The sequence below is a fragment of the Salmo trutta genome, chromosome 10 (genome assembly GCF_901001165.1).
Source record: "Salmo trutta chromosome 10, fSalTru1.1, whole genome shotgun sequence".
NCBI classification, from domain to species: Eukaryota; Metazoa; Chordata; class Actinopteri; order Salmoniformes; family Salmonidae; genus Salmo; species Salmo trutta.
Window position 1 is genome coordinate 13,929,851 of NC_042966.1, and position 25,390 is coordinate 13,955,240.

General features: G+C 42.3%; 1 protein-coding gene across 1 annotated transcript; it reads left to right on the top strand.

Annotated features, from left to right (window-relative positions):
• The first annotated feature begins 14,327 nt into the window (after positions 1-14,327).
• Positions 14,328-15,702, top strand: LOC115201161 (cholesterol 25-hydroxylase-like protein). The gene has a single exon (XM_029764511.1). The coding sequence runs from the start codon at positions 14,415-14,417 to the stop codon at positions 15,204-15,206; it is 792 nt and encodes a 263-aa protein (XP_029620371.1). The 5' UTR covers positions 14,328-14,414; the 3' UTR covers positions 15,207-15,702.
• The last annotated feature ends 9,688 nt before the right edge of the window (positions 15,703-25,390 follow it).

A 25,390-nucleotide genomic window follows, 5' to 3' on the forward strand; every position in this document is an offset into this window, starting at 1 on the left:
AATTCCTTTTGGAATCCAGCCAGAGTGGGGATATCCAACATTTTGAATTTTTATTCAGCTGCAACCTGAATTCAGAATGACTTCCAGATTGGGAAGACTAAGAGTGATAGTAAATGTACCAACTATATGACAAGGGAACAGCAATCCCTCCTTTTTCATTGTCAATAATTCAATTTTGCCCATATTCTTGGTGAAGAATGTTAAGCTCACTGGTTTGAGACCATGAAATCAACCAAATCCACTAAAGAGCACTTCTAAGAATTCTATATTGAAAATTTGCTGCGATTGAAAAAAATTATAAAAAAATATTTAAAAATTATTTGTAAAAATGATTTAAAAAATATATAGATTCATTATAATTTCTACACAGTTTCTGGAGAATTTTTCATAAAAGACAATCATATCCAAAAAATAAAAACAAAAAATATATATTTTTACTTAGACACTCCCGACCCATTCAAAACCTCTCGACACACCAGTTGAGAATTGCTGACCGAAACCATCTAAATTGGAACAACCATTTCAGTAACGGGAGCAACAAGCCCAAGTAACAGATTGGATTAGTACATTTTTTTAAATGTTATTTATATTTGGGTAGCATAAGATTGATTAATGAATCTATGAACATGCAAAACAAAGATATTGAATTAAAAAATGTAAAATATCCAAACATTTTTTTTTGCTAAATAGGCGTCTCTGCCCCACCTGCCCTGAATGAGGGGTCGCAACTGATATGGACAATAGTATCCATGTTAATTAGGCCCTTTCCAATGTTTCTGGAATTAGATGAAAGTTGTGCCAAAATACCCTGGTGACAGGATGCAGACGTTTCCTGATTTCCCCATGAGAGGAAGTACAGAATAAAGCCCACTACTTATAAAACTGCAGTAATCAACCCTGACTCGCCCCCATCCACACTTCCACCCTTGGAACCTAAAAAAAAACATGAAGTTGCCAAAACCTTGAATAAGGGAAAATAACCACTTCCTGAAATTGACAATTTCCCAGAAGTAATTGGGGATTCCCAAACAGAAGAAGGAACAATACAACTCCGCAGTCATCAGACACAAATTTGCTGGCCTATACAATGCAGTACTCGACTTCGTAACGGGCCTAACAACACCCGTGCAAATATATCCTTCAGACACTGGCTTCTCGGGAATTATCACTTTTATACAACAGGTTACCAACATATTCAAATAATGATTGACATATTTTTTTTTTAAACTTTATTTTGATGAATTTATTCATACTATTTCATCCATCCACAAGATATAGTCCAGACACAAACCTAGGGTTGCTAGAGACGCGACACAGTTGTTCAGTCTTTTTGTTCTGTAAATATGGACGCGACCCAGTCGTTCGTTGTAAATATACGGCTGGCAACGTTCTTATCCCTTGCTTGCTAGCTAGCCAACTACGGCTAACTTACAGTCACGTCAAGAAGTTTAGCCAGAATAACAGCAAAGTAGCTGCTTTTGCATTTGTTTAAGCTGTTTAATAGTCACATTTGTGACTCACCACCTGGATTCGGTCTTATGTAGTAACATTTTAATTTCAGTTTTTTTTACATTGGATAAAAGTAGAGACTCAGAGCTACAAAATTGTATTTCATATATTCCATTTGAAGAAACAATGGGAACATAATTCTTCTTTGAAAGTTGATCAATTTATAAACTCACTTTTGAGAAAACCGTCTTTGAATGTTTTGGTACTACTATTGGAGAGCCCTTTGTCTACACCCATTCAGCATTGTTCACAACCTCTTAACCCTTAGCCCCACCCATCTCTTTAAGGGTTGATCCGTGCGTTCTGTACTAACTTGCCAGCTACTTCCAGACATCTAATAGAGAGAGAGAACAGCTCACTGAACATTATTCGCCCTTGGAGAGCTCGTTAGGCTGTTATGTTATCCAGAGCGTTGGTGACTGCAACTGTGCTGTCAGATTGTCCGTTCCTAAATTCAGAGCGTTTTGCATTCAGAGCTCACACTGGAGGCTCTGGCCAATAAGTAGGGTTGGTCCGAAAGCTCTGACCTCACAACGACAGTCAAGCACCCAAGCTAACTGGCTAACATTGGCTAGCTACTTCCAGACACATAATGAGAGAACACCTCACTGACCATTTTACTCCCCCTAGCAGAGCTGGTTAGGCAGTTTTCATGTTATCCAGAGCATTGGTGAATGTAACTGTGCTGCTGGCAACAACTGAATTACGCTTTGTTGCCGACATTTACTGACACCGGCCATATTCAACGGGTGTTGAGCATTCAAAAATGTATCAGTTATTCTGCGCTCTGGCACACTAAAACAAGAGTATTTTGTTAAGTAAAGTAGCTAGATAGCTAACTAGGTAAACAATGCATCCCAAAGCATGATGTAGCGTTAGTTAGCGAGCCAGCCAGCTAACGTTAGCTAGCTAGCTAACAGTACACTAACTTGAAATGAAAATACTTTGTCAAAATTAGAGTGGAGTCTTTTGTTAAGACAGGTAGCTAGCTAGCTAGATAAACAATGTACCGTAATCACAACTCGTGACGTTACTACCATGCATGAATCTGCAGGTAGCTAACCAACCAGTTTCTATGGCTATAACTAGTCAAACAAATGTCTCTGAGATATGAAGAATAAGATCATACACAACGTTAGCTAGCGACTCAGCCAGCTAACATTAGCTAGCTAACAGTACACTTGAAATTAAACCACTTTCTGTCAAAATTAGAAATGTGTAATATCTGAAAATGTAGCTAGCTAGACTATCTTACCAGTATACATCATGGTTGGACACGTCTGCTGTCTGATGCCATGGGTGGCTGCCCTTAGTTTGATGACGTAATCCAGACTGGCGTTTTCTCCATCTCCTTAGCTACAGCACCATACTCGAATTCCAGTGATTTCAAAACTGGGTCCTCCAGAAAGTGAAGAGAATACACATAACGTTAGCTAGCGAGCCAGCTAGATAACAGTACCCTTTAACTAGGTTCATACAGTTTTACTACGCGACACATTTTTAAAAAAGCAATGTTTGACATGATTACCTAGACATACTGACCAGCTCCAATAGACAGACGTGTGCTATATGGCAGACCAATCCAAACTCATCTCTCGGCATGTCCAGCCCACTCATTATCTCAGCCAATCATGGCTAGCGGGAAGGTTGCTGGCTTTTTCCGTGGCTAAACCAACTAGGCTTGTAATTTACATTTTTTATCCGTATTTACAGATGGCATACAAGTTTGATATTAAGGCACATGAAAGTTCACATGTTCGGGAAGGCATTTCTGCCCAAAAAACACATTTTGATTAAAAAAAAAAGTTTTACATTCAAACAGCTCTCCTGTGAAGTCGTGACTTGCGACATACGCCTACTTTCCTGAATCGGGTCACATTTATTTGGATACATCTGTCACGCCCTGACCTGAGAGAGATGGTTTATTTATCTATTTTGTTAGGTCAGGGTGTGGGGTGGGCATTCTATGGTTTATATTTCTATGTTTTGGCCAGGTATGGTGTCCAATCAGAGGCAGCTGCCTAACGTTGTCTCTGATTGGGAAACATACTTAGGCAGCCCTTTTTCCCTCCTTGAGTTGTGGGATCTTATTTTTGTACTGCTCGGTAAGCCTGCAAGAAGTGACGGTCGTTTACCATTGTTTATTATTTTGTTTAAGTGTTCTGAGTAAAAAGAAATATCAAGATGAACACTTACCACGCTGCACCTTGGTCTACTTCTTTGGAGAACTGTTACAGAAGGTCCCACCACCAACGGACCAAGCAGCGTGGGTAGGATGACTGGACCTGGGAGGAAATCCTGGATGGGGCAGGACCCTGGACAAGGCCTGGGGAGTATTGCCGTCCGCAAGAGGAGATAGAGGCAGCGAAAGCGGAACGGCGATACTGGAGGGAACAAGCAAAGCAACAACGGAAGCCCAAGAGGCAGCGACATACATTTTTTGGGGGGGCACACGGGGAGATTGGCGAAGTCGCAGTTGAGACCTGAGCCAACTCCCCGTGCTTACCGTGGGGAGCGAGTGACCGAGCAAGCACCGTGTTATGCGGTGATGCGCACTGTGTCGCCAGTGCGCACTCACAGCCCAGTGCGCTCGGTGCAGGCTCCTCACAGTTGCCGTGCTAGAGTTGGCCGTCAGCCAAGAAGTGTGCCGACTCAGCGTTCTTGGTCTCCAGTGCATCTCTTAGGCCCAGGTTATCCTGCGCCAGCTCTACGCACGGTACCCCCCGTTCACCAGCACAAAACAGTTTGTCCTGTGCCAGCGCTCCGCCCTTGCTGGGCTAAAATAACCATCCAGCCAGGACGGGGTGTGCCAGCCCTAAGCTCCAGACCTCCAGTGCGCCTCCACGGCCCAGTATACCCTGTGCCTGCTCTGCGCACCCAGTCTCCTGTGCGTCTCCCCAGTCCGGTGAGAGCGGTTCCAGCTCCACGTAGGTAGCCTCCAGTGATGATCTATGGTCCGAAGCCTCCAGTGATGATCCATGGCACGAAGCCTCCAGTGATGATCCATGGCCCGGAGCCTGTAGTGATAATCCATGGCACGAAGCCTCCAGTGATGATCCATGGCCCGGAGCCTGTAGGGATGATCCATGGCACGAAGCCTCCAGTGATAAGCCAATGCCCGGAGCCTGTAGGGATGATCCATGGCAAGAAGCCTGTAGGGATGATCCATGGCCCGGAGCCTCCAGTGATGATCCATGGCACAAAGCCTCCAGTGATGATCCATGGTCCGGAGCCTGTAGGGATGATCCATGGCACGAAGCCTCCAGTGATAAGCCAATGCCCGGAGCCTGTAGGGATGATCCATGGCAAGAAGCCTGTAGGGATGATCCATGGCCCGGAGCCTCCAGTGATGATCCATGGCACAAAGCCTCCAGTGATGATCCATGGGGTGGAACCTGTAGTGATGATCCATGGCACGGAGCCTGCAGCGACGGTCCCCAGTCCGGAACCTTCAGCGACGCTCCCCAGTCCAGAGACTCCAGCGACGCTCCCCAGTCCGGAGCCTCCAGCGACACTCCCCAGTACGGAGCCTCCTGAGAAGGCCTGCAGCCCGGAACCTCCTGAGACGGCCTGCAGCCCAGAGCCTTCAGTGACGGCCTGCAGTCCAGAGCCTTCAGCGGCGGGCTGCAGCCCAGAGCCTTCAGCGGCGGCCTTCAGCTCAGAGTCTTCAGCGGCGGGTGGCAGTTCAGAGCCTCTGGCGATGACCCACGGTCTGGTTCCTCTGGACACACAGAAGCAGGGGGATCAGCGAGTGGTGTGGGGGCTACGCCCGGAACCAGAGCCGCCGCCAAGTATGGATGCCCACCCGGACCCTCACCAATAGGTTCAGGTTTGCGACCGGGAGTCCGCACCTTTGGGGGGGGGTACTGTCACGCTCTGACCTAGGAGAGTTGTGTTTTTCTGTTTATTTAGGTCAGGGTGTGATATGGGTGGGCAGTCTATGTTTTTTGTTTCTATGTTTTGTTCTGGTTTTGTAGTTCTAGGTTGAGTTTTGATGATCTCCAATTAGAGGCAGCTGGTTCGTGTTGTCTCTAATTGGAGACCATATTTAAGTTGGGGTTTGTCTATGGGATTTTGTGGGTAGTTGTTTTCCGTTTTGTATGTGTTACCTGACGGAACTGTTGGTGGTCGTTTTATTGTTTTTGTTAAGTGTTTCATTAATAAAGTAAATATGAGCACTCTACACGCTGCGCCGTGGTCCCCTTTAGACGACCCTTGTTACAATATGTATGTGCCCTCTGTTCACCATTGTCTTGTCGGTTATTGTTCCCATGTCCGTTGGTCTTGTGAGTACCTGTGCTTTGTTGTTTCAGCTTTCGTGCTGCATGTATTGTGTGCTCGTTATTGCGGGTCTCGTCCCGTGTATTGTTATTACGGGTCTCGTCCCGTGTATTTATTAGAGGTTTAATCTCACTCTGTGTTTTTGTATATGTGTTTGTTTTGTGCTTCGTCCCCGTGCCTTTCATGACATGTTGAATTTTTGGGTGGAGTATTAAAACCCCCTATTTCGAATTCCTGCGCCTGTCTCCAATCATTTATACTATGTGACACCTCCGGCCAATCCAACAAACACTCATCCACTTGTACCATAAGACAGAAAACATGACTTTGTACGTCAACACACGTTTGAATAAGAAAAAGTGATTCTAGATTTTCCCCTAAGTGAATTTTATCTCTTGCAATAATATCTTCAGTTAAACACTAAAATAGGACACAGATGGTAATCTAGACTTCTGCCATTGCTTTAGTTTTGTAAAAGCTTAAAATAATGAAACTGATGCTCCTCTTCAAGACATCCATAGTTACGCAACATCTCCTGGAACTTACAAGATCATTGTGTCCTGAAAAAAGCTCAGAAATGAGGGCTCAATTCAATCCGTAGCGCTGAAGATCCGCTTTATAGCAAGGTTTACATTTAAAGGTAATTTCCGATTGAGCCAACGTATGCAGCTTTTACCGTGAATGCAGTCTCCGCTTAACGCGGGAACATTGCCTTTAAATGTATAGTGCTGTAGCGCAGCTCTTCAGCACTACAGATTGAATCGAGTCCTAAATGCCAAGTTTATGTCCACAAAGGTTTTTGGATTCAACACACTGCCATAATAGCAGTCAAACTACAAACAGAAACACACATTTTAGTAGAGAGTTAATAAGTGGAGGAAAGGGTCATTTATAATCTCCAGTGTGGTGAAATGTAATGTCTTCTATCTTGGTTGATACATCAAATACTGTCACTGATCCTTCCAAACAGAAAAATTGAAAACATCAATTTCAAAGATGAAAAAAATATAGATCATACAGTAGTTTAATTGCGCACAGATACACACGCACACAGACACACACTGATGCTCCTGTGTGCCCCATTGACCTAAAAAAAAGATGTTTACAATCAACCTCTTTTTATTTTCCCTGAAGCCTTTCAAAAAAATAATACTGATCATCTTGCCCAAATCCATCTCCCTGACGCCACCCCTGTGCAGAAATGAAATTCTGCATGACGACCTTGCCATTGCGCAATAACACTTATCTTTATCATTTACATTAAAATAATGTAATTTCTAATGGCAGGCTTCATGTACAAAAAACACAAAGAATATATGCTGAGTAGAGGAAAAACACAGTATTATATAAGCATGCAATTAAACAATGTGTCTACTGAAATAGAAAAGCTTTGAAATTGAAAAGGTTTGAAAAAGGTTTGGGTCATTTGGGTTTTTGAGTTTCTCAGTATTACAACAACAGCATTACATGAAAATGCATTACCACACAATATTTTTGTAAGTAATAAGCATTGCAAAAACATAGGGTATTGTTGTGAAAGTACTAGGCAGATGATATGAATGATAGCGAATGGTGCGAATTACGATTGACTACTGCTCTGATTCATCATAGCTTGTGTGGGTTGGTGTGAGTCATACTTCAATGAAAAGACCTCTTTGTATTTCACATTTCACACAGTTTAAGGAATTGGTTTAGATTTGAATTTGCCTGGTCTTGATGTACTCCAAGACTGTAACATTATCTGTCAGCAGTTTTTACTGTACACTGTCAAATATGTCCTGTACATTTTAGTGTATATATAGTAAATCTGCCTGTGTGCTATTTATCCTTTCTGAGGTCACCAGAGACCAATAAGTGCTCCTCAGTAAACCTTTGATAATCATGACCTCTTTCTCTTGTTTTAAACACATTCCTAGAAAATATTGTTTTACAAGCAAACAAAAGTTCAGTGGTGGCCTAAACATTGATTCCTCTTGAATCAAGTTCAATGAACCTTGTGTATTAATGTTTCTTGAAATAATTTCAATTTTTCAACACCATGATGCGTAAGGATGTTTATTTATAGTTATAAGCTCCAGTTCAAGTGTTCTGAGATATTTGATGACATACAGTGGCTTGCGAAAGTATTCACCCCCCATTCACCCCCATTTTTCCTACTTTGTTGCCTTACAACCTGGAATTAAAATGGATTTTTGGGGAGTTTGTATCATTTGATTTACACAACATGCCTACCACTTTGAAGATGCAACATTTTACTGGGGGGTGAAACAAACAAGAAATAACTTGAGCGTGCATAACTATTCACCCCCCCAAGTCAAAACTTTGTAGAGCTACCTTTTGCAGCAATTACAGCTGCAAGTCTCTTAGGGTATGTCTCTATAAGGTTGGCACATCTAGCCACTGGGATATTTGCCCATTCTTCAAGGCAAAACTGCTCCAGCTCCTTCAAGTTGGATGGGTTCCGCTGGTGTACAGCAATCTTTAAGTCATACCACAGATTCTCAATTGGTTTGAAGTCTGGGCTTTGACTAGGCCATTCAAAGACATTTAAATGCTTCCCCTTAAACCACTCGAGTATTGCTTTAGCAGTATGCTTAGGGTCATTGTCCTGCTGGAAGGTGAACCTCTGTCCCAGGCTCAAATCTCTGGAAGACTGAAACGGGTTTCCCTCAAGAATTTCCCTGTATTTAGCGCCATCCATCATTCCTTCAATTCTGACCAGTTTCCCAGTCCCTGCCGATGAAAAACATCCCCACAGCATGATGCTGCCACCACCATGCTTCACTGTGGGGATGGTGTTCTCGGGGTGATGGGAGGTGTTGGGTTTGCACCAGACATTGCATTTTCCTTGATGGACAAAAAGCAACATTTTTGTCTCATCTGACCAGAGTACCTTCTTCCATATGTTTGGGGAGTCTCCCACAAGCCTTCTGGCGAACACCAAACGTGTTTGCTTATTTTTTTCTTTAAGCAATGGCTTTTTTCTGGCCACTCTTCCGTAAAGCCCAGCTTTGTGGAGTGTACAGCTTAATGTGATCCTATGGACAGTTATTCCAATCTCCGCTGTGGAGCTTTGCGGCTCCTTCAAGGTTATCTTTGGTCTCTTTGTTGCCTCTCTGATTAATGCCCTCCTTGCCTGGTCCGTGAGTTTTGGTGGACGTCCCTCTCTTGGCAGGTTTGTTGTGGTGCCATATTCTTTTCATTTTTTAATAATGGATTTAATGGTGCTCCTTGGGATGTTCAAAGTTTCGGATATTTTTTTACAACCCAACCCTGATCTGTACGTTTCCACAACTTTGTCCCTGACCTGTTTGGAGAGCTCCTTGGTCTTCATGGTGCCACTTGCTTGGTGGTGCCCCTGGCTTAGTGGTGTTACAAACTCTGGGGCCTTCAGAACAGGTGTATATATACTGAGATCATGTGACACTTAGATTGCATACAGGTGGACTTTATTTAACTAATTATGTGACTTTTGAAGGTAATTGGTGCACCAGATCTTATTTAGGGGCTTCATAGCAAAGGGGGTGAATATATATGCACGCACCAGTTTTCTGTTTAGAATTTTTAATTTATTTTTTGAAACAAGTTATTTTTTTCATTTCACTTCACCAATTTGGACTATTTTGTGTATGTCCATTACATGAAATCCAAATAAAAATCCATTTAAATTACAGGTTGTATCGCAACAAAATAGGAAAAACGCCAAGGGAGATGAGTGCTTTTGCAAGGCACTGTATCTTCCTGCAGATATTTGGAAAAAGAGAAAACACCCATGAGAAGCATAAAGCTACAGGCTTGCCTTTTGAATTCTTATTTCTACAACAAAAGTTTGAGCATTGTGTGTGGTTAATCTTCGCTAGAGATATTTTACTGTACATAAATCTCTCCTCTTAAACTAAATTCTCCAGTGTTAAATCTACACAGAAAGTGTTACATTTAACTCTGGTCCAAAGTCTATACGGGTTCACACTTTTCAACGTTAAATTAACACACTGCTTAGTTTAAACTAAAGCCTTATTTGCCTATTTCCCAGAGTGTCTTGCCTTTCAAGTGAATTGTAGAGTTACAGTGCATTCAGAGATTATTCAGACCCCTTGACTTTTTCCACATTTTGTTACATTACAGCCTTATTCTAAAATGTATTAAATTCTTATTTTCCCCCTCATCAATCTACACACAATATCCCATAATGACAAGCATTTCATTCATAATAATAACTGAAATATCACATTTACATAAGTATTCAGACCCTTAACTTTGTTGAAGCACCTATGGCAGCAATTACAGCCTTGAGTATTCTTGGGTATGATGCTACAAGATTGGGACACCTGTATTTGGGGAGTTTCTCCCATTCTTCTCTGCAGGACCTCTCAAGCTCTTCAAGGTTGGATGGGGAGCGTCACTGCACAGCTATTTTCAGGTCTCTCCAGAGATTTTCGATCAGGTTCAAGTCCGGGGTCTGGTTGGGCCACTCAAGGACATTCAGATACTTGTCCCCCAAGCCACTCCTGTGATGTCTTGGCTGTGTGCTTAGGGTTGTTGTCCTGTTGGAAGATGAACCTTCGCCCCAGTCTGAGGTCCTGAGCACTCTAGAGGATGTTTTAATCAAGGATCTCTGTACTTTGCTCTGTTCATCTTTTCCTCAATCCTGACTAGCCTCCCAGTCCCTGCCGCTGAAAAACATCCCCACACCATGATGCTGCCACCACCACGCTTCACTGTAGGGATGGTGCCAGGTTTCCTCCAGATGTGATGCTAGTCATTCAGGCCAAAGAGTTAAATATTGGTCTCATCAGACAAAATAATCTTGTTTCTCATGGTCTGAGTGTCCTTAAGGTGCCTTTTGGCAAACTCTAAGCAGACTCTCATGTGCCTTTTTACTGTGGCTTCCGTCTGGCCACTCTACCATAGAGGCCTGAGGAGGAGGAGGAGTGCTGCAGAGATGGTTGTCCTTCTGGAAGGTTCTCCCATCTCCACAGATTAACTCTGGAGCTCTGTTAGAGTGACCATCAGGTTCTTGGTCACCTCCCTGACCAAGGCCCTTCTCCCCCGATTGAAATAGTCTTGGTGGTTCCAAAATTCTTCCATTTAAGAATGATGGAGGCCACTGTGTTCTTAGGGACCTTCAATGCTGCAGACAATTTTTGGTACACTTCCCCAGATCTGTGCATTGACACAATCCTGTCTCAGAGCTCTATGGACAATTCCTTTGACATCATGGTTTGGTTTTTGCTCTGAGATGCACTGTCAACCGTCGGACCTTGTGTAGACAGATGTGTTCCTTTCCAAATCATGTCCAATCAATTGAATTTACCACAGGTGGAGTCCAATCAAGTTGATAAATGGAAACAGATGCACTTGAGCTCAATTTAGAGTCTCATAGCAAAGGGTCTGAATACTTATGTAAATAAGGTATTTGCAAAAATGTCTAAATACCTGTTTTCGCTTTGTCATTATTGGGTATTGTGTGTAGATTTATGAGGATTTAAAAAAAATCTATTTTATAATAAGGCTGTAACGTAACAACATGTTGAAAAGTCAAGGGGTCTGAATCCTTTCGAATGCAGTGTACCACCAATGACTGTATTTGTTAGTGACAGAGAAATAGTTGTGGCATTCATCCATTTTCAGTCCTGTGGTTCACTAAGGGCATTTTCAGTCCTGAAGTCCTAAACAAATATGTTATCATTCAAATTATATGATTTTACCCAATAAAACACATATTTCATAAAGCCTTATTTTATGGGCATAGTTCTACCTTAATACAGTGGCCTGAAAGTCATGGTTTTCAGGTCACATCAGGCCTGCAAGTCACATGATGCTGGCTTGCTGTAACAAGGCTCTGGCAAGAGGGGGGTGTGTGGAATCTGGAGCAGGAGAGCAGATGGGTTCCAGGAAATCAAATGTTTATTACAGGCGGTCCCAAAGGCACAGCACAAACACAAAGGGAAACCGCACAAAATGGAGCATCCACCCAAAGGAAGGAATTAGGTGCACACAGAGGAGAAACCTTGACTCTGTCAACTATCAAGCAAAAATGTCCACGGTAAAACACATACCGCACAAAATGAAACAAATCCCGTGGTGCAGGCACGCACCCCTTTACAGTACCAATCAGTAACAATCCCGCACACAACCTAACCTGCAGCGGGGAAATATAAACCCACCAAAATCAGTACAACTAGACACAGGTGTGTAAAACCAGACAGTACTAAACGAAAAAGGAAAATGGGATCGGTGGCAGCTAGTAGGCCGGCGACGACGACCGCCGAGCACCGCCCGAACAGGGAGAGGAGCCACCTTCGGTGGAAGTCGTGACACTTGCAAAGTGATGAGTAAATCCTTTTGGAATCCAGCCAGAGTGAGGAAATATAATCAACATTTTGAATTTTTATTCGCCCACAACCTGAATTCAGATTGACTGCCTGGTTGGGAACACTAAGATATTAGACTACCTAAACTAGTGGTTCTCAACAGGTTTTACCTCGAGACCTGAATTGAACCAGGTTGCCTCAGTCGTTATCCAATATTCACAACATAATTTTTTTTTTTGCCAAAATGCAATCTGGAAAACAATTTTTAATGCTATATTGATAGTAAATGTACCAATTATTGGACAAGGGAACAACAATCCCACCTTTTTCATTGTCAATAATTCATTTTTGCCTATATTCTTGATGAAGAATGTTAAGCTCACTGGTTTGAGACCACAAAATCAACCAAATCTGCTAAATAGCGGCGCTAATAACTCTATATTGAAAATATACTGTGATTGAAGACAAATAGTTCATAAGTTAAATTATAAAAAAATGTAGATTCATTATCATTTCTACACAGTTTCTGTAGTATCTAAAAATCTGCCTGCAATAGGGCATGGTAGGAAATATGATAATGATGAGCGTGGTTTTGGTTTAACACCAACACAGTTTTTTTTACACCAATAGGTGTTAATCTTACACTTACAGAGTACATGTAACACCCGAATCAACACTAGAAATGTTACACTGCAAAATCAACACTAGGTAACACTGGCCAATTTGCTGTGTATAGATCAGCACTCGCTGTTTGTTTGTTACCTATGCATAGTCACTTCGCCCCCACCTTCATGTACAGATGACCTCAACTAACCTGTACCCCCGCACACTGACTCGGTACCGGTGCTCCCTGTATATAGCCTCGTTATTGTTATTCTTATTGTGTTACTTTTATTATTACTTTTTATTTTAGCCTACTTGGTAAATATTTTCTTCTTCTTGAACTGCACTGTTGTTTAAGGGCTTGTAAGTAAGCATTTCACGGTAAAGTCTACACTTGTTGTATTCGGCGCGTGTGACAAATAACATTTGATTTGATTTGATCAATATAAAGTGGTTCACTAAGGGCATTGGTTGTAGAAGGCAGATTGTGTGATAGAGGATGGAGCCAAAATATACCCACAGATCCAGTCGGCACTGCCACAGCTAGGATCAGAATTGAGATATGGAAATGTGCGTGGGGTAAACTTGGAAAGTACACACTGGATTTTCCATAATGGGAGGATCTCAAATTGTAACCTGACTCCAATGGACCAGTCAAGGCAAGTGTGAACTGAACTCACCTTATCTTAACTCAGACGGGAGAGTCACCACTTGACTCACTCCCGCTCTCTCCTTGTCATGTGTGTGAATATTAACGATGCCTCTAATATGATGGGTTCCTGTGTAACCTGCTTAAATATGTTTAAAAGTGTGATTCATAGGATAGATGGATAGACTTTTAAGTGGAGATGAGGATGGATTTTAGATCCTAACTAACCCCGAGCTGGTTTCAACATGCAGTTTACAGAAAGTGCTATTAACATCCTCATTGTGCTTACAAAAATGTTGTAATTACTATGGTTTTGTTAACAGATGTTTATCAAGAGTAGGGCTTGATAGATCATAAATGACTAATGGTCTATTATCCAGCTATTCACTCTAAATACCAAGGCAGTCGACCATTCAACATCAGGAATGAGAGGTTTCCTGTTCAGGGAGACATCCCTAGAACTGACGAATGGAAAGTTTATTTCATCACACATTGGAATGTGAATAGAAGGCAAACGAGTAGAACGGAAACAGAAAGCAATCAACAGCACCACCTACTGTTTGCATCATCACTATGCCTAGTTCTCAGCTCTCACAGGAATCCTGCTACACAGGTTGAGTCATCAGAAGGTCACAGCTCGGTTGTAACAGTGGTAAAGTCTCTCTGACTGTCAGTGGGTCAGACCTCCATCAGCTCTCACCACATTGTTTGCTACTGGCAAAAGAAAAATGTTCAACCCAACCCTCCTCCTTGTCCTCTTCCCTTTGATAACATGATGCAATACAGGGAAACTTTGATATACCTTAGCTTAGAGTAGCACTCATTTCTGGTTATGAATGTATTGAGATTTTCAATGCAGGCACACAGAACAATCATACTCTGAATCAGATAACTGAGCTAAGTGTGGAATAAGTCAAGGGGTATGAATACTTTCTGAACGCACTGTAAGAAGTCCCCAGGAAGTTTAGTAAGGCTATATAAGGACATCTGTGGGCGGACACCTTTCACAGAGAACTCATTAAAGGGAAGAGCTTTTGCAGGAGGTTGTTTAAACACGAATGTCAAGCTCACACACAACAAGACTGAGCACAATGCTTCTACAGAGCCTATGGGACTTCATACTGGGATATAATGCGTGGCTCAGATCACCTTTCTTCCCTGTGCTTTTCTCCCTCAGTGTCTACCTCACCTTCTGCCTGCCCTTCGTGGTTCTGGACCTCCTCTCCCCCAGGCTGGCCTGGATCAGGACCTTTAAGATCCAGCAGAAGAGCCACGTCTCCTGGACCATGATGTGGAGCTGCCTGGCTCTCTCCCTCTACAACCATGTAGTGTTCCTCTTCCCTCTCACTGTGCTGCACTGGTTCTGGAGACCAGCCAGCTTCATAGCCGAGGCCCCCGGAACGCTGCGTCTCATCTGGGACGTGGTCGCCTGCCTACTCCTGTTCGACTTTCAATATTTCATCTGGCATCTGCTGCACCATAAGGTGCCCTGGCTGTACCGGACATTCCACAAGGTGCACCACAAGCACACATCCACCTTCGTACTGACCACGGAGTACTCTGGGGCCTATGAGACCCTGTCTCTGGGCTTCTTCGCTGGGGTCAACCCTCTGCTGCTGGGCTGCCACCCCCTGACAGAGATGCTCTTCAATGTTCTGAATATCTGGCTTTCTGTGGAGGACCACTCTGGCTATGACCTGCCCTGGTCCACGCATAGACTGGTGCCCTTTGGGCTCTACGGTGGAGCTCCACACCACGACCTGCACCATCTGAAGTTCAAGTCCAACTATGCTCCATACTTCACACACTGGGACAGGGTTTTTGGGACATTGCACAAGCATTCAGACTGAATTTGTTCACAGAAGGAAGTGCAATTGGACATCTTGAATATCTTTTATGTTAAAAGGATGGGATGCAGAGTGCATCACTTTGTGATATATTGTATTATATGCTGATGTTATTTAGCATAGTAAAGATAAAGCTGTGTTTAATAAAAGTATTTTTATTTAAATGTGTTATTTATAATTGGTGTTGCTTGAGTGCAGATGTTCTATTACTGTTGTATATTAAAGATTCATGCAATGGACTCTACAATGTACAAACATTTTCAGGTCAAATTTAAAACCTGGGTTAAATTAACCAGTTTAGTCAGAACTGTCAGAATGAATTTGACTGGGATTGAATGACTGAAAACTATTGTGAATGTTTGTGTTGACTTCTCAGTGCTACTGGGTGAGCATCACAGAACAAAATGTTCAGCTGTTTCAAGCTGTATGCAGTATTAACAAGAGATAACCCCCAGCATGTTAGTTACAAAACAAGGAGCAATAAAACTTATAACCTAAATATTTGTGTGGCTCGCTTTCATTAATCAAAATGTTTCTGTACATAAGCCTATTTGTTTATACAATGTTTTTGATTTATGGAGATGCCAATTTTCAGATACAGCAATGCTTCATGCAAAACAACCATGATGGTTTCATATGATGGATACATACATAAACATAATTTGTACACAGCAATCTGAAACCCATGAGTGTGCCACCATGCGCCAAAGAGATTTATATTGATGCATGTTTCTACTAGTGGTCCATTAGGGCTCGAGACACTTTTAAGAGGCAGATGACTCATAAATCATGTGGTCTAAATGGAAGGATTTTTCAAAAGAAAGTCTTGCTGCATCGCAAATGTGTTATTTTGTTAATCGTGACCTTGTGATCAGAGGTCAGTGCTCATTGAAAGATCGAGGAGTTTTTTCTGGACCATGTGACCTGAACGGGAACAAAAGGTTTATACAGTGAGGGAAAAAAGTATTTGATTCCCTGCTGATTTTGTACGTTTGCCCACTGACAAAGAAATGATCAGTCTATAATTTTAATGGTAGGTTTATTTGAACAGTGAGAGACAGAATAACAACAAAAAAATCCAGAAAAATGCATGTAAAAAATGTTATACATTGATTTGCATTTTAATGAGGGAAACAAGTATTTGACCCCTCTGCAAAACATGACTTAGTACTTGGTGGCAAAACCCTTGTTGGCAATCACAGAGGTCAGACGTTTCTTGTAGTTGGCCAGCAGGTTTGCACACATCTCAGGAGGGATTTTATCCCACTCCTCTTTGCAAAACTTCTCCAAGTCATTAAGGTTTCGAGGCTGACGTTTGGCAACTCGAACCTTCAGCTCCCTCCATAGATTGTCTATGGGATTAAGGTCTGGAGACTGGCTAGGCCACTCCAGGACCTTAATGTGCTTCTTCTTGAGCCCCTCCTTTGTTGCCTTCGCCATGTGTTTTGGGTCATTGTCATGCTGCAATACCCATCCACGACCCATTTTCAATGCCCTGGCTGAGGGAAGGAGGTTCTCACCCAAGATTTGACGGTACATGGCCCCGTCCATTGTCCCTTTGATGCGGTGAAGCTGTCCTGTCCCCTTAGCAGAAAAACACCCCCAAAGCATAATGTTTCCACCTCCATATTTGACGGTAGGGATGGTGTTCTTGGGGTCATAGTCAGCATTCCTCCTCCTCGAAACACGGCGAGTTGAGTTGATGCCAAAGAGCTCCATTTTGGTCTCATCTGACCACAACACTTTCACCCAGTTGTCCTCTGAATCATTCAGATGTTCATTGGCAATCTTCTGACGGGCATGTATATGTGCTTTCTTGAGCAGGGGGACCTTGCGGGCGTTGCAGGACTTCAGTCCTTCACGGCGTAGTGTGTTACCAATTTTTTTCTTGTTGACTATGGTCCCAGCTGCCTTGAGATCATTGACAAGATCATCCCGTGTAGTTCTGGGCTGATTCCTCACCGTTCTCATGATCATTGCAACTCCACGAGGTGAGATCTTGCATGGAGCCCCAGGCCGAGGGAGATTGACAGTTCTTTTGTGTTTCTTCCATTTGCTAATAATCGCACCAACTGTTGTCACCTTCTCACCAAGCTGCTTGGCGATGGTCTTGTAGCCCATTCCAGCCTTGTGTAGGTCTACAATCTTGTCCCTGACATCCTTGGAGAGCTCTTTGGTCTTGGCCATGGTGGAGAGTTTGGAATCTGATAGATTGAATGCGTCTGTGGACAGGTGTCTTTTATACAGGTAACAAACTGAGATTAGGAGCACTCCCTTTAAGAGTGTGCTCCTAATCTCAGCTCGTTACCTGTATAAAAGACACCTGGGAGCCAGAAATCTTTCTGATTGAGACGGGGTCAAATACTTATTTCCCTCATTAAAATGCAAATCAATTTATAACATTTTTGACATGCGTTTTTCTGGATTTTTTTGTTGTTATTCTGTCTCTCACTGTTCAAATAAACCTACCATTAAAATTATAGACTGATCATTTCTTTGTCAATGGGCAAACGTACAAAATCAGCAGGGGATCAAATACTTTTTTTCCTCACTGTACATTAGCATGTACTCATTTTATGAATTTATAACAAACAGTTTTCTTTCTTAATTACTATATATGAACAATAGTATTCATGTTAATTAGGCCCTTTCCAATATTACTGGAATCAGATGAAAGTTGTGCCAAACTCCACTGGTGACAGGATGCAGACATTTCCTGACCTCAACCCGCAAGGGGAAATACAGAAGTCCACTATTTATAAAAGTGCAGTAATCAACCTTGCCCCCATCCACACTTCAAAACTAAATATGAAGTCGCCAAAGCCTCATCTAAAAAGGGAAAAGGACATCTTCCTGAGATTGACAATTGAGAATTTCCCAGAAGAAATTGGAGAATTCCCGAACAGGAGAAGGAACAATAAAATTCTGCAGACGAAACAGAGCCATCAGACACTCATTTCCTGGCCGATGCAATACACTGTATGATATTTTCAGGATTATATCTTTGTGAACATGTAGGATTCTTTGTGAATGTTATGATAGCGTTTAGAGCAGTGTTTTCAAGATAGTGGTTTGCAGCCCACTGGGGGTCGCCACTGGTCCATGGGTTGTGGTCAAGCCTGTTTTGATGTTAGAAGAAGAACTGGCTTTGTTTAATCACTGAGTCACAGGGGAACACAAAGTGGGGAACCACTGTTTGAAGCAATATCACACAGATTGAGAATATTATATTATTTCATGTCTGCTATTCGTGGTTCACTTTTACAGACAACTAGAAGTACGATGTATCCTAAGATCCTCTGTCTCTTTCTAAAACAAATTTGATCAACATTGTTATTGGATAATATGTGAGAATGATGGTGTTTAGGTTTTGCTATGATGGTGAGTACTCAGGCTGAGATGAGTCTTACAAATGAAATCACATTTTATTTGTCACATGTGCTGAATACAACAGGTGTAGACCTTACCAGAATACAACCTTACAGTGAAATGAAACCATTGTGTGTGGGATAAGCTTGGAAAGTATTTCCAGCTATGGGAGCATCGTAATTTGTAACCTAACTCCAAAAGACTAGTCAAAACAAGTGTGAACAGATGCTTATCACGAGCAGGGCTTGGTAGGTCATATATGAGCCATGGTCTATTATCCAGCTATTCACTCGAAATACCAAGGCAGTCGACCACTCACCATCAGGAATGAGAGTTTTCTGTTTTTGTTTCAAATCAAATGTTATTAGTCACATGCGCCGAATACAGCAGGTGTAGACCTTACAGTGAAATCCTTACTTACGAGCCCCTAACCGACAATGCAGTTTAAAAAAACATACGGATAAGAATAAGAAGTAAAAGTAACAGGTAATTAAAACGCAGCAGTAAAATAACAATAGGGAGACTATATACAGGGGGTACCAGTAAAGAGTCAATGTACGGGGGCACCGGTTAGTCGAGGTAGTATCTACATGTAGGTAGAGTTATTAAAGTGACAATGCATAGATGATAACAACAGAGAGTAGCAGCTGTGTAAAAGAGAGGGGGTGTACAATGCAAATAGTCTGGGTAGCCATTTGATTAGGTGTTCAGGAGAATTATGGCTTGGGGGTAGAAGCTGTTTAGAAGCCTCTTGAACCTAGACTTGGTGCTCCGGTACCGCTTGCAGTGCGGTAGCAGAGAGAACAGTTTATGACTAGGGTGGCTGAAGTCTTTGACAATTTTTAGGGCCTTCCTCTGACACCGCATGGTATAGAGGTCCTAGATGGCAGGAAGCTTGGCCCCTGTTATGTACTGGGCTGTTCACACTACCCTCTGAGGTTCCTTGCAGTTGGAGGCCTTGCAGTTGCCATACCAGGCAGTGATGCAACCTGTCAGGATGCTCTCGATGGTTCAGCTGTAGAATCTTTTGAGGATCTGAGGACCCACGCCAAATCTCTTCAGTCTCCTGAGGGGGAATAGGTTTTGTCATGCCCTCTTCACGACTGCCTTGGTGTGCTTGGACCATGTTAGTTTGCTGGTGGACACCAAGGAACTTGAAGCTCTCAACCTGCTCCACCGCAGCCCCGTCGATGAGAATGGGGGCGTGTTCTGTCCTCTTTTTCCCGTAGTCCACAATCATCTCCTTTGTCTTGATCATGTTGAGTGAGAGGTTGTTGTCCTGGTACCACACGGCCAGGTCTCTGATCTCCTCCCTATAGGCTGTCTCGTTGTTGTTGGTGATCAGGCCTACCACTGTTGTGTCATTGGCAAAGTTAATGACGGTGTTGGAGTTGTGCCTGGCTGTGCAGTCATGAGTGAACAGGGAGTACAGGAGGGGACTGAGCATGCACCCCTGAGGGGCCCCTGTGTTGAGGATCAGCGAGGTGGATGTGTTGTTACATACCCTTACCACCTGGGGGCGGCCCGTCAGGAAGTCCAGGATCCAGTTGCAGAGGGAGGTGTTTAGTCCCAGGGTCCTTAGCTTATTGATGAGCTTTGAGCATTTAAGTTTTCCTGCATTCAAGTCCTCGGCTACTAAGAGCGCCACTTCTGGGAGACAGTTTTCTTGTTTGCTTATGGTGGAATACAGCTCATTCAATGCTGTCTTAGTGCCAGCCTCTGACTGTGGTGGTATGTAAACAGCTACGAAAAATACAGATGAAAACTCTCTAGGTAGGTAGTGTGGTCTACAGTTTATCATGAGATACTCTACCTCAGGCGAGCAATAGCTCCAGACTTCCTTAGATATCGTGCACCAGCTGTTATTTACAAAAATGTCACGTTTGCTAGCAGAATGGAAGGAAGTGGGGGTTTATTCGATCCCTTACGAATTCTCAGAAGGCAGCCCGCCCCCCGGACCCTTTTTCTCCGCCTCCTCTTCATGCAAATCACGGGGATCTGGGCCTATTACCGAGAAAGCAGTATGTCGTTCGCGTCGGCCTCCTCAGACTCGTTAAAGGAACAAAAGGATTCTGCCAGTTTGACACTGCATTACAGGATATTACATTGCACTGTTCAAGGAGACAGCCCAGTACTGATGAATGGAAAGTTAATTTCGTTACACGTTGGAATGTGAATAGAAGACAAACGAGTAGGATGGAAATAGAAAGCAATCAACAGCACCACCTACTGTTTGCATAGTCACAATGCATAGTTCTCAGCTCTCACAGGAATCCTGCTTCACAGGTTGAGTCATCAGAAGGTCACAGCTCTGTTGTAACAGTGGTAAAGTCTCTCTGACTGTCAGTGGGTCAGACCTCCATCAGCTCTCACCACATTGTTTGCTCCTGGCAAAACATACATTTATGTGCAACCCACCCCTCCTCGTCCTCTTCCTTCCCATGATAACATGATGCAACACAGTGAAACCTTAATGTTAGGATTATTTAATTGTTGGGTAGACAAGGTTTTTAGAAGCATGTTGATGTGTGCATTATGATCCATCTGATCAACAACAGCAGAGAAACTAGTTTGCTTCATTGATGATTTATCTTGACAGTACTGAAGCTTGATCACTCGGTAACACTTTCTATGAAGTACATTTGTATAACGCTTTATAACATCCTTTACAATGTCTTATAACACTGACTATAAGCATCCATAGTAACTCCTAAGCACTTAGACAATTCTGTATTATATTTTATAGATCATGAACTATAATGACTTGACTTATAAGACTATAGTGCATAATGCGCTATAGCTGTACTGGTTTGAAAACAGACAACTACAGACGTGAACGGCTAGCTAGCTAACTAGTGAAAACCCTTTCTTACAGATAGAGCTGGGAATGAGCTAGCTATCGAGCGATTTCAGTGCCAAGAGAAATTGTATGTATGCATTTGTAATGCATACATACATTGAATCATTAAATTCACAAATATAAATTATATTTCATGATATGGAACTGAATCGAATGAATATTGCAGTCCTGTGGCTTTAACCAAGTTAATTCCTAGGTGAATGATATCTTTATAATTCAACTTTTTATGACAATACATTAATATCTGATAAGGCAGATAGGTAAAGTCCCTCCTTATCTCAGCTCGCTGGTCACCATAGCAGCACCCACCCGTAGCAAGCGCTCCAGCACGTATATCTCACTGGTCACCCCCAAAGCCAATTCCTCGTTTGGCCGCCTCTCCTTCCAGTTCTCTGCTGCCAATGATTGGAACGAACTACAAAAATCTCTGAAACTAGAAACACTTATCTGCCTCTCTAGCTTTAAGCACCAGCTGTCAGAGCAGCTCCCAGATTACTGCACCTGTACATAGCCCATCTATAATTAGCCCAAACAACTACCTCTTCCCCTACTGTATTTATTTATTTTGCTCCTTTGCACCCCAGTATTTCTACTTTGCACATTCACCCACTGCAAATCTACCATTCCAGTGTTTTACTTGCTATATTGTATTTACTTCGCCACCATGGCCTATTTATTGCCTTTACCTCCCTTATCTCATCTCATTTGCTCACATTGTATATAGACGTATTTTTCTACTGTATTATTGACTATGTTTGTTTTATTCCATGTGTAACTCTGTGTTGTTGTATGTGTCGAACTGCTTTGCTTTATCTTGGCCAGGTCGCAGTTGTAAATGATAACTTGTTCTCAACTTGCCTACCTGGTTAAATAAAGGTGAAATAAAAATAAATTAATTAAAAAAGGCCTTATTTTGAGGCTTAGCTTTACCCTAATACAGTGGCCTGAAACTCGTGGTTTACAAGCCACATCAGGCTTGCAAGTAGGGTTGCAAAATTCCAGTAACTTTCCCAGAATGTTCAGATTTTCAATCTTCCAACTGTGATTTCTGGAAAACCTTGGACATTAACCAGAATTTTCCAACCCTACCTGCAAATCACATTATGGTGGCTTGCAAAGGGATATATAATTCCTACTGCAATCAAGCCAGAGTTAGGACATCCATTGGTTGACATTTGTATTCACTCACAAACTGCATTCATAATGACTGCCAGGGTTAGGAACTTTGCGAGGAGACTACCTAAGCCATTTCAACTGGAACAACCATTTCCATAACGGGTGCAAAAAATGTAGCTAAATGATGGGATTAGTAGAGAAAAATGTATGTTATTTATTTTTACGTAGTGATTAATCAATCACTCAATGTACATACAAAAACACAGATATTCAAAACAATTCCCAAAAATAAACCTGCAGTACAGCATATGTTAATTTGTTATCTTAACTTTAAAAAATACAGTTGATGTGACTAATTTAGTTTTGAGTCAGTACCAAAAACATTTGAAGTAATAATGACTTTTCATTGACTTTGAGATCAACTTACTAGAAGTATTTAAATTAAACATTCCTTGGAGTTTACAGCATATTTAATATTGTTCTTGTGATTGACTGGGTTCGAACCGGGTCTCCTGCATGTCACAAGACTGTGTTAGCCCACTTAGCTAAAGTCTATAAGAATTAGTTCAAGAAATTCATCAACATTTCCCCGTATGCATAGCAAGTATCGCTTCCCCCTGATTCAGCTCATACGAGACAAAAACACAGGACCTCTGCCTCGCAAACACATGGACCCTCTTTCCTGAAGCATTCCAACCCGTGGCACTATTGAAAAAGGCCTTCTTCAATTATGCAAGGGGTGACACTTCAGGCTGATGAGTGAGTTTCACAGATCCCCATCTGCTACACTAACACAAGTCTTCAAGATCCAGCAAGGTTACTCACCAAAAGAGCATGGTTTGGTGATCCATGCTGACGTGATGTAGCAACCTTGCCTGAGACCTGAAGACGTGTTAGTTTGACATGGGTTAGTTTGTGTTCGACGTGCTAGTTTCAAGTCTCCAGCAAGGGTACTCATTAAAGGGTAACGTGACTGCCTGTGTTAAGACCGTGTTACCCTGCTGAGTTAAAGCCTAAGCATTTGTTCCTGGGACTACACTCTAAAAAGATAATGTTCGTGGAGTATCCGTTAGGGGTTCCTCAAATTGAAACTGTGGCGGAACCCCTGTAAGTTCTTCAAATAACCTCTTTTTAATGGATCGTCAAAGAACCTTTTGAAGAACCTTTTGGGGTTCATTTATGAATCACCTCCCTTCCCTATTATTATTAATAAGAAGAAGAAGAATATACACAACAATAACAACAATAACATAACATTTTAGTTGTTTACTATGATTTTAGTGGCAAAGCAGAATAAAAAAATCTAAATCTAAAGTAAACTCTCAGCAGAGCCCCAAGTCCAATGGGTACAGTATATCCTCTGGCGTGTTGATGTTAATGTGTTGATGTTCTCTGTATCCTCTGGCGTGTTGATGTTAATGTGTTGATGTTCTGTGTATCCTCTGGCGTGTTGATGTTAATGTGTTGATGTTCTCTGTATCCTCTGGTGTGGTGATGTTAATGTGTTGATGTTCTCTGTATCCTCTGGCGTGTTGATGTTAACGTGTTGATGTTCTCTGTATCCTCTGGCGTGTTGATGTTAATGTGTTGATGTTCTCTGTATCCTCTGGCGTGTTGATGTTAATGTGTTGATGTTCTCTGTATCCTCTGGTGTGGTGATGTTAATGTGTTGATGTTCTCTGTATCCTCTGGCGTGTTGATGTTAATGTGTTGATGTTCTCTGTATCCTCTGGGTGTTGATGTTAATGTGTTGATGTTCTCTGTATCCTCTGGCGTGTTGATGTTAATGTGTTGATGTTCTCTGTATCCTCTGGCGTGTTGATGTTAATGTGTTGATGTTCTGTGTATCCATAGCCAGAATGATTTTGCTGTGCATGGCGATCGAACAGGTTTCCTGTTATATTCATCAGAGGTGTAGGGAGGGTTAAGTCTGTGAATCCCAAAAATAGTAGTAATACAGATTAACAAAACATTCACACGACGATACCTCGGTTTTTGTGGTAAATGGGAATGAAAGAAACTGTTTTGATAATGGTTTTCATACACATACCTTATCCATAATGTAGAGGCCTCTGGGATTTTAAATGAAGAGGTAAGGGGGGAGGATGGTACACGTGATCTGCATAACATACCAATACCAATTGACTTACCTTTGTATGCCTCCTCATCTTTATACCTGCAGACACACACACAAAAGTGAGCAGTTCAGTCATCAGCACCCAATACAGCTGGCCTTCAACATATTCCTATATCCTACATATTCTTACCTCTTTGTTGACTGATATCCATTGAATTGTGTCCATGTTCTGTTTTAGAACGAGTTTTAAAAGGGAGAAAGTGTATAAACAACACAACAATTTGTACAAATATACCACCTATATATAAATAGGTGGTATCATTATAAAACAGTATCAATTTCGATTGTACAAGTGACAAACCTTACCTTAAATGGAGGAGATCTTTACATTTTTCAGTTAAGTGCATGCACCTGCTGTCCTTTCAAATTCAAATCAAAATGTTTCAGTTGGGCAGTTAGGTTCCTCCATGAACCCCCACCAATTAAGGAGGTTCCTTGATTAACCCTACCTCCTATGGGGTTCTTGGAAGAACCTTTTGGGGGCAATTTTCAGTGCCAAGAACCCTAAGGTTCTTCAAAGATCTTTGAGAATCTTAGAACAACCCTTGCTGAATCCCTAATTTTCTGAGTGTAGGATGGGTCTCTTGAAGATGGTCAAAGGGGGGTGACATGTAAGACAGGTGGCTCAGTGAACCCGCTCACGTGATGAGTAGGCTGTGTGGTCCTCTGTATGTTCCTCCCAGCATCGGCTGTCAGGCACACACG

Coding starts and splice junctions, on each gene's coding strand:
- LOC115201161 (XM_029764511.1), top strand. CDS start 14,415: ATGTCAAGCTCACACACAACAAGACTGAGCACAATGCTTCTACAGAGC.